Source organism: Saccostrea echinata, unplaced genomic scaffold (assembly GCF_033153115.1).
Source record: "Saccostrea echinata isolate AGI-Se365-2 ecotype Australia unplaced genomic scaffold, CSIRO_AGI_Sech_v1 ptg000040l, whole genome shotgun sequence".
Classification (NCBI taxonomy): domain Eukaryota; kingdom Metazoa; phylum Mollusca; class Bivalvia; order Ostreida; family Ostreidae; genus Saccostrea; species Saccostrea echinata.
In genome coordinates, this window is record NW_026889789.1 from 7,078,649 (window position 1) to 7,094,081 (window position 15,433).

At 32.0% G+C, this 15,433-nt stretch overlaps 1 protein-coding gene across 1 annotated transcript; it reads right to left on the minus strand.

Annotated features, from left to right (window-relative positions):
* Positions 1–511: 511 nt before the first annotated feature.
* LOC133200603 (transmembrane protein 181-like) lies at positions 512–14,721 on the minus strand. Its single transcript, XM_061336396.1, has 14 exons — positions 14,608–14,721; positions 13,831–13,934; positions 13,294–13,364; positions 12,592–12,682; positions 11,324–11,463; positions 10,299–10,418; positions 9,563–9,643; positions 8,848–8,947; positions 7,787–7,914; positions 7,083–7,232; positions 6,296–6,398; positions 5,819–6,043; positions 5,497–5,563; positions 512–2,214 (listed from the first exon to the last, which is right to left on the minus strand). Exons 1-14 carry the CDS (start codon positions 14,625–14,627, stop codon positions 2,139–2,141), a joined length of 1,476 nt encoding a protein of 491 aa, XP_061192380.1. The 5' UTR covers positions 14,628–14,721; the 3' UTR covers positions 512–2,138.
* Positions 14,722–15,433: the final 712 nt, after the last annotated feature.

The following is a 15,433-nucleotide window of genomic DNA, read 5'->3' on the forward strand; positions in this document are numbered from 1 at the left end:
AAGCCATACACCTTATACCTCACAGCTTTATTTCTGCTGTTAACAAATACATACATGTTGATTCAAGTTTGCAATCAGTTATAACAAGCAATAGGATAATTATTCAAAAATAATTTATTTTCAGATACTAGCTGATACACATTGATAACAGTTTGTGTTCCTTGGTATCAATATCAATAAAATAGAACAAAATAATACCTACAAACATAAACAAATCTCAATAGCAACAGTACAACATAATGTTAAAAATAATAATGTTACTTCTAAATAAATAACGGGAAACAAGCTCCAAATTTCCAATGTCAAAATAAAATGAAATGAAATAAGAAATTTGGATGATTATCAGCTTTGTCATATGTTTAAACTTGCAGGGTCTTGTATATGAAAGTTTTTTGTATCTCATGAAAGATTACATCTACATGTATGTCTATTTTAATGATGGATAAATACAATTATAATAAACAATTATGATAAACATTGTATCAGAATACAAAGGAAGAACTTTAAATGTTGCCAATTAATTCATTTGAAAAACAAAGAAAACATTCATCAGCAACTGAAGTGAAATAAACACATTCAGTCTCTATCAAGAGAATAATTATGTCAATGAACAGTAAGTGTATGTCATAGATATAATATTTTGGTTATTAATCTATGAAATAAATATGATATTAAATAAGAAATAAAATTCAATTATTAAATAAATTATATCACATATCTATAATGACACACTTAGTCTTTATAAGATTCTAGAGTAGTCTTGATGATTAATATATTTTAATCCACAGCACTGTGTCACCATACCATTCTTAGGTATAAAATTATCAAATAATTCCTGGATTTCAAAGATCAGGTCACTTTTTCAAGATCAATACTTTACAGATTTTTATTCATTGCATCCACACTGAACTTTAAAAAAAAAAACTTGTCAATGGCAGTATAAAAATATGTGAAATATATTGATAAGGTCTGTAAGCTGTAAATGTGGAGATTTATGTGTGTTGTTAATTATGCAAATTAAATGTGGATATTTATGAGTGCTGATCAAATGTGTGTTTTTTAATTACACGAATTAGAAGTATAGAGAAAATTATGCACGGGGGTTATTGCCTTGACACATGGATTATATACAATGTACTGTTAAAACTAAAGAAAATGCTTAGATGTGTTGGAAGGTGGAGGAATATTTTCACAAAATGTTTCTTATCACATATATCTAGTGTAAATAGTTTCCATGTTTACTGTTTTATTCTCAATGTCAAGACTGTTTCAGAAAAAATACATTGCTTATTGATAAATATAATTTTTTTTCACATCACAGTCTTGATATTGTGAAAATAAGTACATTTACTCCATGGAACACCCTTCATCCAAATCTTAAACAAAAAATTTACAATGAACGAGAATTCAATGACAAAAATTAAGTAGTTCATATATATACCCCTGTACAAAAAGAGTTCATAAAGAGACCCAAGGATTAAAACATAGATTAATAACCCCAAACATTAGTGACCAGTAAATCATTTAACATTCTTAAGTCTTCCCATATGCAGAATATCACAGTAACTAGCTAAAACACCTTTGTTAAAAGTATATAATTAACCATGATTTTAAATACAACAGACCTGCAATATGATCTGACAATCAGTTTCATACACATAGGCCGTCAATGTTTCTCATATTACATGAAATATCAACCCACTTTCACTTCATAACTTGCAAATTCAAAGCCATTAATCAAATATATTGATAATAATTTAATGCATTTTTAACTACAATTACTTGTTACATGTTAACTTATGGATATCAAGCACTTTAAAGATTGGCATTTGTTTCTCACAGCAAAAAAAATCAATTTATAACACGATCCCCACGATTAAAAAATCTTTTCTTTGATATTAATCATTACTTTTATACTAGTACTTAACAATTTCTGTAAATGAACCTGCATGTTGTGAACTTGAATGTGAAGCTTTGTTTGATATTTTTTGGTCCTGAGAATATCCATTTTCACACCTTCTTCTACACAAGAGTTCCCATATGTATCCTACATTTACAACGTTTCACACCACACTGCATTTCCCTATATCTGACATCTGACATAGCTCCACTGTCTATGCTCTACTTTTTGTTTGACATCAATGGAAAGTTTCCTCTTCATCCTGATAACGATTTCCCCTCCTGGTCGTCAAACTGATTTCCTCTGCATCAGATCTGAAATTATTCAATGTTTAATCTAAAATTCTGTATTTCTATTCTACCTCTATAAGATTTTCAATAAAATATCTTGTAATGTCTTCAATGCTTTGAGAATGTAATTATATTTGAGGGTCTAATTTACTTTCATTGTCAGACTATCAACACACAGTTGAACTTCGGTATCACGAACACTAATATCTAGAATATCATCAATATGTCATAGTGAGTCAGAACTCCCGACTTCTCTTTTTTATATATTTTAACCTTGATATCTTCAATCCTCTGATATTTCAAATTTTTTTCCCATCGAGTTTGAATCACAAGGTTTGACTGTACATATGTTTCATTTCATATGTTACATATTAACATCCACTGAATATTATTTCCTTTAATTCTTAAGAAACCCATTGCCGTTTATCGGTGAGTAAACAACACTAAGCAAGCCACCTGCATAGATTTCTTGAGCAACAGCTGTTCCATCAATTATACATACAATGACATACACATCTATAATACAATATTTAACATATTTAATCTGACTTTGAATGTTTTTTTTATACAGATGTAAATATAAACAATAAAATGACTTTCTTTGTTAGTACGGGAATTAATGTCGCAGCTATTGCAGAAAAAATTTACATAACCCGCTCACCAAAGAAAGCATTTTATTGTTTAAATTTCATTTTTCTTGTGCATCATCTTACTCATCTGAGTCTTCTCATATCTCACTCATCTGAGTCATCACATCTCACTCATCTGGGTCATCTCATAAATTACTCATCTGGGTCATCATACATCTCACTCATCTCAGTCATTCTCATAACTTACTCATCTGAGTCATTGCACATCTCACTCATCTGAGTCATCTCATAAATTACTCATCTGGGTCATCTCACATCTCACTCATCTCAGTCATTCTCATAACTTACTCATCTGGTCTTCACACATCTCACTCATCTCAGTCATTCTCATAACTTACTCATCTGAGTCATCGCACATCTCACTCATCTGAGTCATCTCATAAATTACTCATCTGGGTCATCGCACATCTCACTCATCTGAGTCATTCTCATAACTTACTCATCTGAGTCATCACACATCTCACTCATCTGAGTCATCTCATAAATTACTCATCTGGGTCATCGCACATCTCACTCATCTGAGTCATTCTCATAACTTACTCATCTGAGTCATCGCACATCTCACTCATCTGAGTCATATCATAAATTACTCATCTGGGTCATTGCACATCTCACTCATCTGAGTCATTTCATAACTTACTCATCTGAGTCACTGCACATCTCACTCATCTGAGTCATCCCATTGCTTACTCATCTGAGTCACCACCCATTTCACTCATCATTATTGTACTGAGGAGGATAATAGAGTGTAATTTTTTAAGGTCTTCCGTCTCCACGGAAGACCTTATAGTGATTCTATTGTTTCTTATTATTATTATTATTATTCTTTTTTTTTTAGACAAAATTTTGTGCACGCGATTTCTCGAAAACTATTCAACGAATTTCTTTGAAATTTTCAGGGATAAAAGGTCTTTATATGAATTTTATATAAAATTCCGTTTTTTGGTAAATTCGGTTCCAGTGCCAAGTTATGGACAATTTTCTGATTTTAAAATGAAATTTTGTCCTTGAGTGTTCTCAAGAATGGCTGAAGATATGAACTGGAGACTTGTTAGAGATGATAGAACATGATTTCTAGATTGGAGAGGGTGCCTTTTCGTTCGTCGTCGGCACTTCCGGTCGCTACCGGAAGAGATAAAAGAAATCGTTAAATTTCAACTTTCCTTTTTTAAATTAATACCTACATTACATTATTGCATCTCTTTTGTAGTTTTGAAATATGTTGGTCCCACCGGAAACAAAAATGTCAACTTCCGGTTATACGAGAAAAACTACATAATTTGAGTATTTTTCTTTCCCATTAATATCTTTTGTAGATAAAGTATTGAGAATGAATTTTGAATATGTTGTTCAGACTGCAAATGTCTAGAGTAACGTCAAATATCTTTCAAAAATTCACTTCCGGTCGCGTTTTTTTCTGTCCTCAAAATGAGAAGTTGTCTGAACAAGATCTCGGAAACGGTAAGAGATTAAGACATCAGACTTATATGAGCAACAGACCTTAAGATGTAGCCAAAACCATTTGGGTTCAGAGCGTCAGCTGTTACTTCCGGTCGTCACAGGAAGTGATCAAAGAAATCCAAAATTTCAACTTTTCTTTTTTTATTTAAGAATTACATTACTTTATTGCATCTTTTTCGCAGATTCGAAAAATGTTGGTCCCACCGGAAACAAAAACGACAACTTCCGGTTATAAGAGAAAAACTACAAAATTTGAGTATTTTACTTTCCTATAAATATTTTTTATAGATAATGTATTTGAAATGAATTTTAAATATGTTATTCAAGACTGCAAAGGTCTACAGTAACTTCAAATATCTTTCAAAAATTCACTTCCGGTTGCGTGTTTTTCTGTCCTCAAAATGAAAAATTGTCTGAGCGAAATCTCAAAAACAGGTAAAAGATTAAAACACCAAATTTTTATGAGTAGCAGACCTTGAGGAGTAGGCAAAACCATATTGGTTAAACGCGTCAGTCGTAACTTCCGGTCGTCACAGGAAGTGATCGAAGAAATCAAAAATTTTAACTTTTCTTTTTTAAATTAAAGTTTGCATTACTTTATTGCATCTCTTTCACTGTTTTGAAGTATGTTAGATTCCACCCGAAACAAAAACGTCAACTTCCGGTTTTAGGTGATAAACTACGTTATTTCTATATTTAACTTTCTCATAAATATTGCTTCTCGATAAAGTACTTGAAATCTTTTTATGCATTTTGTAGATACTGCAAATGTATAGCGAAACGTCAGAGATTTTTTTTTTTTTATAAAATTCACTTCCGGTCGCGTGTTTACCTGTCCTCAGAATTAGAATTTGTTCTCACAATATTGCTCGGCAACAGTAAACGACTGAAGTCTAAAACTTTCAGAACTGATAGTCAGTAATCAGTTTATTTGAATCGCGAGGAAATATTGTATCGCTGTTACTTCCGGTCGTGACAGGAAGTGATGCAAAAAAGTGAATGGTTAATGGAGAGCACGTTGGATTTTCACGCTGACAACCAGGGTTAAATCTCCAGAGTGTCTGAATTTCTTTTATCACCTTTTCATCTTGAATTTACGTTTTTTATATTCAAAATCGAACGGAAGACCTCTCATTGCTCGCAATGAGTTTCTAGTTTCTTTATATTATTGTCTTTAGGATGAAAATACTCTTACCCATAATGCACTTCTTCATCAGAATCATTCAACATGGATAATGCTGGATTGTCTTTAAAATTTGTTTCTGTCATAAACGAAAACATTTTTGTTGAATAACTTTCAATTCAAGATAAAAATTGTATGAAATTACATTACACTCTCTTATGATACCCTAACTGAAGACTTTAATTGTAAACAATCTTTTCAAATGTGTCTGAGCATATTTAAAACTGGGCAAAATTGTTTTCAAGTATGAGAGAGCAAAAATAACATGGGATGAAAATAACTCCTTGTACAATGTAACTAGTGGTTGAGTTTACTATAATATTGGGTTACTCACCATACTGTGCATTTTTAGAGGGAGAGTACACAAATGCCATAGTATACATGTAGAAGTTCAGAAGGCCATAGAAGGAGACAAACTCTATGGAATTCTCGTAGTTTGTAGAAATCTCTGCCACAAAATTATCTTGTAGGGCGGCAGCACCAAACTTCATGGCAGTGATCGCAATACTGATGGACAGGACGATAAGCATGAGGAAGGTCATGAACTTTAACCTCAGATCTGGTAATGTAGAGTTTATGGTCACATGTGTACAATGTACAGTAAAGAGCAGTCAAGCATATACAGAAAAAAATATTAAAATACCTTGAAACACATTTCACCATTTTCCATACTAATCTAGTGTGAATGTGAAGGTAAGACATTAAAATCTTTCTATCAGAAGGGTGAAAAGGGTGGAAGAAATCAAGAGCAAACACAGCAAAGTATGGATGTTTTATAGTACGACTTTTCTTCTAGGGGATTATTACTTACCAAAGTATGGCATGGAGCGCAGCTCAGCATAAGCCCTGACCAGAAGATAGAGCAAATACAACAGATACAGGCCTCCCACAACAAAGAAGAATATCTTAAAACCCTGAAAATGACAAAAGAAGTCCTCATTTCATACACAGAACAAAGCAGAAAATCATAAAACCCTGAAAATGTCAAAACTGATCATCATTTCATGCATAATGGAATAATGTATAGCGTGTGCTAACTCTGGTTTATTTTAGTGGTTTCATAGTAGCCCATTAACATTTTAATTGATAAGTTTGCACCCTTGACTACAGTATAAGTACTGGACTCAAGAAAGATAACCTTGATCAGTTTCAAACTTCCTCTTTCTGCTTTTACTAGTATTTAAGTCTGCATTGAACTCATTTAGACGGTTATTCATGATTTGATCTATTTTGATGTAAAATCATTGTTTTTTTATATTTCTTTTTATATCTAGTAAGTACTCTCTTTTTAAGTGGTAAAAATTATTCTACTGGTTTGCAAAGTTGTGGAACTCCATGTACTCCAAAAAAGTTACACCAAAATTAATGGTATAAAAGATGAAACAGTTTAAAAATTATCAAGATTTTTTTGTTGAAGAAAAATGTTGGTCAACTTTTAGACAAAAATAGCTAAACAATTGTTATTTCATTTTTCAAACAATCAATAACTTTAAAGTCATCATAGCTAGAAATTCTAGGAAGTTGATATTTGTTCAATGCAACACAAGTACAAAGAGACTATTGTACTTGAAACTTCACTATTGATTAAATATCTTTACCGTAAAATTTGTTGTGTCCAGCCTGTAGAAATATGTGGGATCCTGGATTTCATTATACTCCTGCCATGAAGCTATCGTCACAGCTGATATCCATATCAACCCCACCACTAGTAATTTTGGCAAATAAAACTTACAAAATCTCCTGTCAGTCTACAATGCAAAAGAATCCTTATAGATAAAGGCCCTATCCTGAGAAGTACACTAAATAAATAACCTGGGAAGCACGAATTAGAGTAACTGTATTATGAAACTATATACAGTCATGTAGCTATTATCTGAAATACGTCTCTATTGGAAGCAGAGGAATTAAAATTTAGCAAATGGAAGAAGAGTCATTTGTTTGATAAAATATTAAGCATCTAGTTTTTGTGAATGCAGAAATATTCCTTGAGAAAAACATTTTGTTCATGATATTTATCAATGATATTAAATCCCTAAAAATAACTTTTTATATGGTTAATCTAATATGCTTATATACATGTATATGTTTAAAACAACAAACTTACATGTACACTGTATATATTTACAACAACAAATTTAAGTCCCCATGAAGTTATTTTAGATCACAAATCAACAAAATTTTACATCCCTGAGAATTCCTGCCTCTACAGTATTTGGGTATACATGTACTTGTTTTAAAGATTTAAGCCATAGACATATAATGGCATGTACGTGTTACACTTTTTACATTATGAATGACAAACCTGTCTGACTCCATGATATATACACAACCAGAACAGTAACAGGGCACAAAGGAAGGAGGCCTGGAAGATGGCATCAAACATCCCTGGCACCCAGCTGTTAACGAGGAATGTCAGGGGAAATAAGGGATCTGAAATACAGACAATGGAATTAAAAACATAATTCTGGGTGCTCAAAGGTTTGCTGGGATTTAATCATTTAAAGATATATGTGCCAGTATTAATATTTCTACAATTTGACTTTATCAGTTAAAACTGACATCTAAGTTTTAAGTCTTTTTTTAACAAACTTTTAAAGATAACCATGAGATGAGAATCAAGTTCAGTGACAGCATGTGGCACACAAATACTAGTATTAGAACATGGTGTCTTTATGCAACAACTGACAAAGTCAATCTAAGTCAAGTCAATGTGAAGAAATCCTTTATAAACAAATGAATATAGAAAAATAGACTCTTTCAAGAAGATAAATACATACATGTATGCATGCGGTTAAACTTCAATATCTCAAATATCATACTACAATGTAGATACTGTAGATTCCTAAGTATAAGCGAGGAATAAATTATCATGTAAATACGCAAAATAAAATTACTCGCTTATATTTTTATGGTACTGAAATTCATGTAAAATCTTTTAATTAACCTTCCACTTGCGGATTATTTATCACGTGATTTGATTTCTAAAGGCCATTTCGCGATATTAACTACTCGCGTAAAATAAGGAATCTTCAGTATCTGGAGGTTAGGTGGAAGTCTCTTTCCTTCCTGTATTTTAACCTTAATATCTTAAATCTGTGAATATTGCTTTTTTTGCCTCATTGAGTTTGAGATAACAAGGTTTCACTGTCATCAGTCTTATATACTTGACAAATTTTCAAAATAAAATACAGCTGATCTTTGGTATCTCGAACACCATGGATATGCCGAAATGATTTGGAAGTCCCAAGCTCTTTTTCTTCAAGTATTTAACCCTCAATATTTCTAACCAATGGAAACCTCTAAGTTTTTTTCTTAATCCCATCAAACTCGAGATAACTAAGTTTGACTGTAATTTATACAAACCATTGTATAACAGTAGTAAAGGTAACAGCAATGTTATCCACCTCTGTTCAAATGACCAGTCACGCATGGAAAATTTCCTCAGTGAATGAGCATACACACACTGGAACAACAAAATTTAAAATATGACCAGTCACGCATGGAAAATTTCCTCAGTGAATGAGCATACACACACTGGAACAACAAAATTTTAAATATGACCAGTCACGCATGGAAAATTTCCTCAGTGAATGAGCATTATACACAACTGGAACAACAAAATTTAAAATATGACCAGTCACGAATATAAAATTTCCTCAGTGAATGAGCATACACACACTGGAACAACAAAATTTAAAATATGACCAGTCACGCATGGAAAATTTCCTCAGTGAATGAGCATACACACACCGAAATAATAAAATTTCAAATATGACCAGTCATGCATGAAAAATTTTCTCGGTGAATGAGCATACCCTGGTACAAACACTGAAAACACAAAAGTTCAAGCATTTTTTCCTCTGAATCCTGGAGTAAAATCAGCTTTGTTTAATTCAGATCATTTTTTCCTAAAAATATCAAATCTTTACCTATAATCTTATATTCTGACAAAAGATGAACAAGTTATTTGATATATACACACATGTATAAGTATGCATAAATTTTTAATGTTTTTACTTTTTTCACTCTCTCTTTCTCTCTCTCCCCAGAAACTTAATAAATCTGTGTGTATACTTACTGTGACAATGAAAGTCAGGAACAGAAAAACAAATCTTATCCAGATCTCTGTGTTAGTGAAGGAAGTGTTGTAACTCTTAAACTACAAAGAAAACCTACTTTAAGTATCAAACAAAGCTTACTGATCTATTTACATTTAATGGTTAGCTTAAGTATATGAAATACATGTACATTTGTCATAAAAGAAGGCAATATTAAATGAGGCTGATTGAGACTCACTGCCAAATGAATATATGGTACTGAGACAATTCATTGTAACCATAATTTATATCCATGATGATAAATTCACAGTACACTGAGACTTAATGCTGAGTTTACAAATTATATATGATTGTTGTTCTTGTTCACACATGTAATTCTATTCAAAACTTTGTACACTTATTCATACACAATTCAAAACTTTGTAAACTTCTTTATACACAATAAACATTCAATTTTCGTATATACATTTTGATAAGAAAAGCTCATATAAGCCTCTGTCTCAAGTGTCAGCTAAAATCACTCAACTTAAGTCAAAATTAATTCATACCACAGTAAAATTGATCAGGTTTCAAACTAGTATTTAAAAAAAAAAATAATGATTATGCAAACTCATAGTCTTATGCACATACATGTACATATTGATCTTTTCAAAAAGTTCAATTTGAAATATAAAATTATAGCAACAGTAATTTCATTTTGATGGACCTCATAAGTTTGATAACCATTTTGTTTTTCTACAGCATAGAAATACTCACATGAAATATAATGTCACTGAAGTGAAACTTGGTGTTCTCTAGCCCATAAAACTCGACGGTGATAATATAACGGTAAAAATCTAGGTATCCCAGGTGCAGCAATATCAGATCATCACATTTCTGAAAACCAAAAATAAAATTTTACAGATCTTAGGCCACTATCTGTATACGAACAGTGACATGTACTCTGGTATCTACAACTTTGTGACAATGACCAGAAACCTTCCGATGTCAGTGGGTTTAGGAGAGCAATTAATGTGATACTGTAAATCATTTTCCAACTGTGGGAACTTTGTTTTTGCATAATAAAGCAAGACAGCTGCTTTTATTCGTGCGTATATTTGTATTAATAAAGATTACAGCAAAAGTCATAAATCATGAAAATTTTGTCTCATGTACATGTACATTCCAAATAACTACATGTATCTCATAAAAATAAGGTATCACAAAAATCTGCTGATCTACAGTTATTAAAATTCTATATATAGACTTGGCTGATAACTAGCTGATCTCTACATGTAGCTTAATTTATATATCTATGTTGGAGAAGCTGAATTTCAAGTATACTGCAAATCATGTGACTGTTTTAGTATACTATTGTGCCAAAAAGAAAGTGTGTGCTGATGAAACATTCATGGCAAATTCTAATAACCATGGATATTGGAGAGACATTGTTTATATATTCCCCCTTTCAATCTTTAAAAGTACTACATGTGTATTAACAAATAAACAAATGGTAAATAAAGGGAAAGTACAGATGTATGTGGTCAAGAAAATTAATAAACTACAAACATAGAATTACATGTACAAGTTAAAAATGGAAAAAAAAATTTAGGTCAGCATGGTTATGTTTGGTTAGTAGACCTTCAAGATTATTTTCATGATGAATTAGTATTTACATGTATGTTATTAATTGATTTAAGATGCTCTCTATATTTTGAATAAATTAATCAAAAAATCCTTTGATATATCTGTAGGTTTTTACATTGTTGATAACAATATATGGAATTTTTCCCCTTTCTTACATTAGAACACCGTAACACTCTGGACCTGTTGTGAGTATGAGTGTTGAGTTCTGGGTTTTTGGTTGAGGACAGTAGTTCCTCGTCAGATTTAAGTCCCCTTATCTGAACACTGACCGTGAATGGCTGCTCAAAACGGGAGCCTGAAGGAAAAAAGAGATTTGGAAAAATAAGTAGTGCAGCAAATAAAGTTGATTCTATATTGAAAGAAACTTAACAAATATGCATTTTTTGTGAGTAGTACATGTATTTTAATATCAAGAATTTATAAATCTATTATACTATATTTTACCCCCCTACTAGATTTATTTATGTCTAATACTAATGTCATATTACAGAAAAAGAGCTTAATTTTCTTCATCAATTTCCCTCAGAATTAAATATTTGCATTTAATACAACTATGGTGTAATTGTATCCTGAAATTGTTTTAAGACTTTATAATTTCAATAATCTGAGTGTGCAAAGGGATCATATCATATAGTTCTACATAATAAGTCTCTATACTGTAGATTCCTAAATATTCGTGAGGAATTAATTATCGCGTAATTACGCGAGAAGCATCTCTCGCGAAATAAAATTACTCGTTTTTATTTTTATTGTGCTGAAATCCATGTAAAATCAGTAGATCAACCATCCATTCGCGAATTATTGTTCTCGCGATTTGACGTTTAAGGGCCATTTCGCGATATTAAGTACCCGCGTAAAATAAGGAATCTACAGTAATCATCCGTATTATTTTGTGTATATATACCTCTGTCCTCAGTAACAGAGCACTACCCCCAGAGTACTGTGTACAATAAAATTTAATTGGCAGCATATTTTTCCGAACTCCTTAAAAATCTGTTTTGTCCTTAAAAATTAACTCTGCAGCCATTTTACTACTAACCAGCATTGTGTCCTCTGCTTAATTATCCCAGCTTTGGCTTGCCCATTTAGGATGTGTGACACTTTTTTTTTTAATTTCAGTTGGCAAAATACATATTATCAAAAATAAAATAAAATTTCCCAGTATGCATTATTATTTACATGAACCAGGTACTGTAAATCACTTTTTATTCACGAGAACTTTATTTTCGCATAGTTTTCCCAGATTGTCTGCTTGCGAAAATTTCATTCTAGCTTCCAAAATTTTATTAGCATAGCTTAATATACAGCAAAAACCAGAATTCGTGAAAATTTTGTCCCTCGTATAAATACCAAGTACTGTACCTATCTTGTGAAAATAAGGTCTCGCGAAAATTTGGTGATTTACAGTATTTGCCGAGCATACCTCCTTTACTATCAGTTCTTATATCTGCAATTAACCACAGCTGCTGATGAAATGTGGACATCGGGGGTGACTTCAAAACAAATGGTCCGGTCTACAATATGACAATATAAAAAAGATTAATGATATTGCTTTCCCAGTAAGGTTGGAAATATTCATGATAATTCAATATTACAGCTGAACGCAATTGCAATTCGTAAAAGGCAGAGATCTGTGTTTGTCTGCCATATTACTCTGCATTTTCGGTTAGCTCTATGCCCCTATATAAGTTGTTCACCTGGACTCGAGTTAGTGTAATCAGTTTCACAGTGAGGATGGACGTATTCTACATAGATATTGTAAAACTTTCAGTAGCAACAAGAGTTAGTGTGTGCATCTTCCACGGCAAATGAGAAAGTTACCAAAGAAACTTACATCAGTTGCACAGATCAGTGCAGTATAATTAAACACAAACACGTGTAAACTGCAATAAAATGTAAACAAAGATAATGTAAGATAACCAACATGAACATGTGCCGCCCATTCCACGCAGGTATCTGTGATAAGAAAGCAATCAGGTGTAACGAATATGAAGGGTATACCCCAGTGCTGATATCGGAGATAGCAAAACTAAAATGGTTTATGCTTATTTACAATTCATGTTCAGCTTTAAATTAATAAATATGCTCAATTTTGGATAAGTTTCCTTAGCACGATCAGTGTTACCTTTTTATTGATGCCACTGGAGTTTGGTAAAGCAGACGAATTTTGGGATACAGTCTCAATTATTGGAGGGCCTGAAATTTCACAAGTCATATCAATTTTTGACAGGATACAATCAATTTATTAAAATGTATTATCAATAAAATAAGTAATATATGTTAACAGTATTTGACATGCCTTGAATGTTAAATATCTAAATTTATATGAAAGAAGTTCTAAATAAAAAAGTTCTAAACAATTGGCATGTCAATTATCCAAACTGTGAAAAAAACTAGGAAATGTCTAAAATAATTATTGCTGATCTAAATATTTTTTCTCAACCTTTACCTTATGGCTTCACAGGTAAAGATATATGAACACTAATTCTTATATATGTTTTAAAGTTTGAACCCAACATTTCATAAAAGTATATCTTCTGTTTGCATTTCACCCCCCCCCCCAAAAAAAAAAGAAGTATGTTTGATATCTTCATGTATATGTGTATGCATGTGTGTTAAATTTTAACATTGTTTAAAAAGAAAAAAATAAACAATGACTGACCTGTTACTCCAACTAAAACACTGATGCCAAAGCACACAAAAAAGATGATATAAACCATCACAAACTGTCTCTTGCTGAGGGCATACAGTCTCATCTGTACTGAACTAATTGGAAAAATATCAAAATCTGAATACAAACAACATAATTTAAAAAATCTTGTCTCCTCTGTGGATTTTAAAAAGGATGAAGTTTAATAAATATTTGCGAAAGTCCATAGCTAGAATGACCAGATACTTTAATGATGAAAAACTAGATAATATTATTGACTGCCTTAAACAGTTTCCAAGCTAAACTGCTTCTTTTTTTTATAGATCCAATGACACTCAACTTTTCTCCCCAGCTGAAAAGTGCATATATACATTTTTCCAGAAATTCGAAATTTGATGATTTTTAAACCCTTTTTATGTTGATTTTCTAAATTTTAGTGGACCTCGTCCCTGTACCAAAAAGTGGTTAGAGAGCCTTGATTGATGACTGGTTCAAAGAGAGAGTCACTGATTATGAACTATGACAGTTGATGAAAATATCTTTAATAAACTGAATGTCTCACAATCCTTAAACATATTTTCAAAGTATAAGAGGATTAAATCTAAATGTACAATCCTATGGCAAGTTCTCAATCCCTCGATTTTATACAACTGATGATAATCTCGTGTAAAGATGCTGAAAATAACACACTTATCAAAAGTCAACAAATCATTCATCTCGTAAAGCAGTGTGTCATTGCGAAATATTTTAGGCTAACAAATGATTTGAATATCGAGATGTTGGTCTTACAATTCGATTTCTTTTGCCATGTTGGCAGATTACCCCCTCTTCAAGTAAGTCAATATCTATATTGTTGTCATTTGTTTGGATTTTGTCTCGGAAGTGGCATCTGCTACAGGGTTTCTAATTTACGAACCCAGAGCCCGATCTATAACGACCAAACTGGAATTTCTACCAAAAAAATCTGAAATAATCTCAAATTATGACTAGTAATTAAAAAAGGAGTATAAAGTCAGAATCTCTCTCTCTCTCTCTCTCTCTCTCTCTCTCTCTCTCTCTCTCTCTCTCTCTCTCTCTCTCTCTCTCTCTCTCTCTCAGTTTTTTATTCCTAGGATCTTCTTTCCTATAATTTTTTGATAAACTCGACAAAAATATTTCTTGTTTGTTTTTTAATTTCACAAATTATTTCAGACAATACTCTTACCATAGCTTGAATGACAATGAATCAAATAAGTTAACCAAATCATGAAATGTCTTCCAGACATACCGGTACAAAGTTCATCTTACTGGCATTGGAAACCTTTTGTACAGTGTATGTACTGAGTACTTTCAGGGACCTTCATACTATATATAGTATATAGGTTCCTGGTACTTTATTATAATTTGAATATCATTAATGTACACGTGTTTGTGCATACATACAATGAGAGACAAAAGCCAGAATGCCACCCTGAAAGATCTCAAAAAACAAAAACAAAAAAACTCTTCAATTTTTACCGTTCGCATCTGTCATGATGATAAGATGGCGAAATATAACGGGCAAAAGCACTAAACACATCCGAAAACTGAGACAGGAACGCTCTTACATTATTACCCCATGTTGGCGTCGAAAATG

Bases quoted from the DNA above. Each gene is read 5' to 3' on its own strand.
- LOC133200603 (XM_061336396.1), bottom strand. From the start codon at position 14,627: ATGGCAAAAGAAATCGAATT. The intron at 13,935-14,607 runs GTAAGACCAACA...TTTTCCAATTAG, and splicing joins ATGGCAAAAGAAATCGAATT to TTCAGTACAGATGAGACTGT. The intron at 8,948-9,562 runs GTAAGTATACAC...TTGTTGTTCCAG, and splicing joins TCCTGACTTTCATTGTCACA to TGTGTGTATGCTCATTCACT.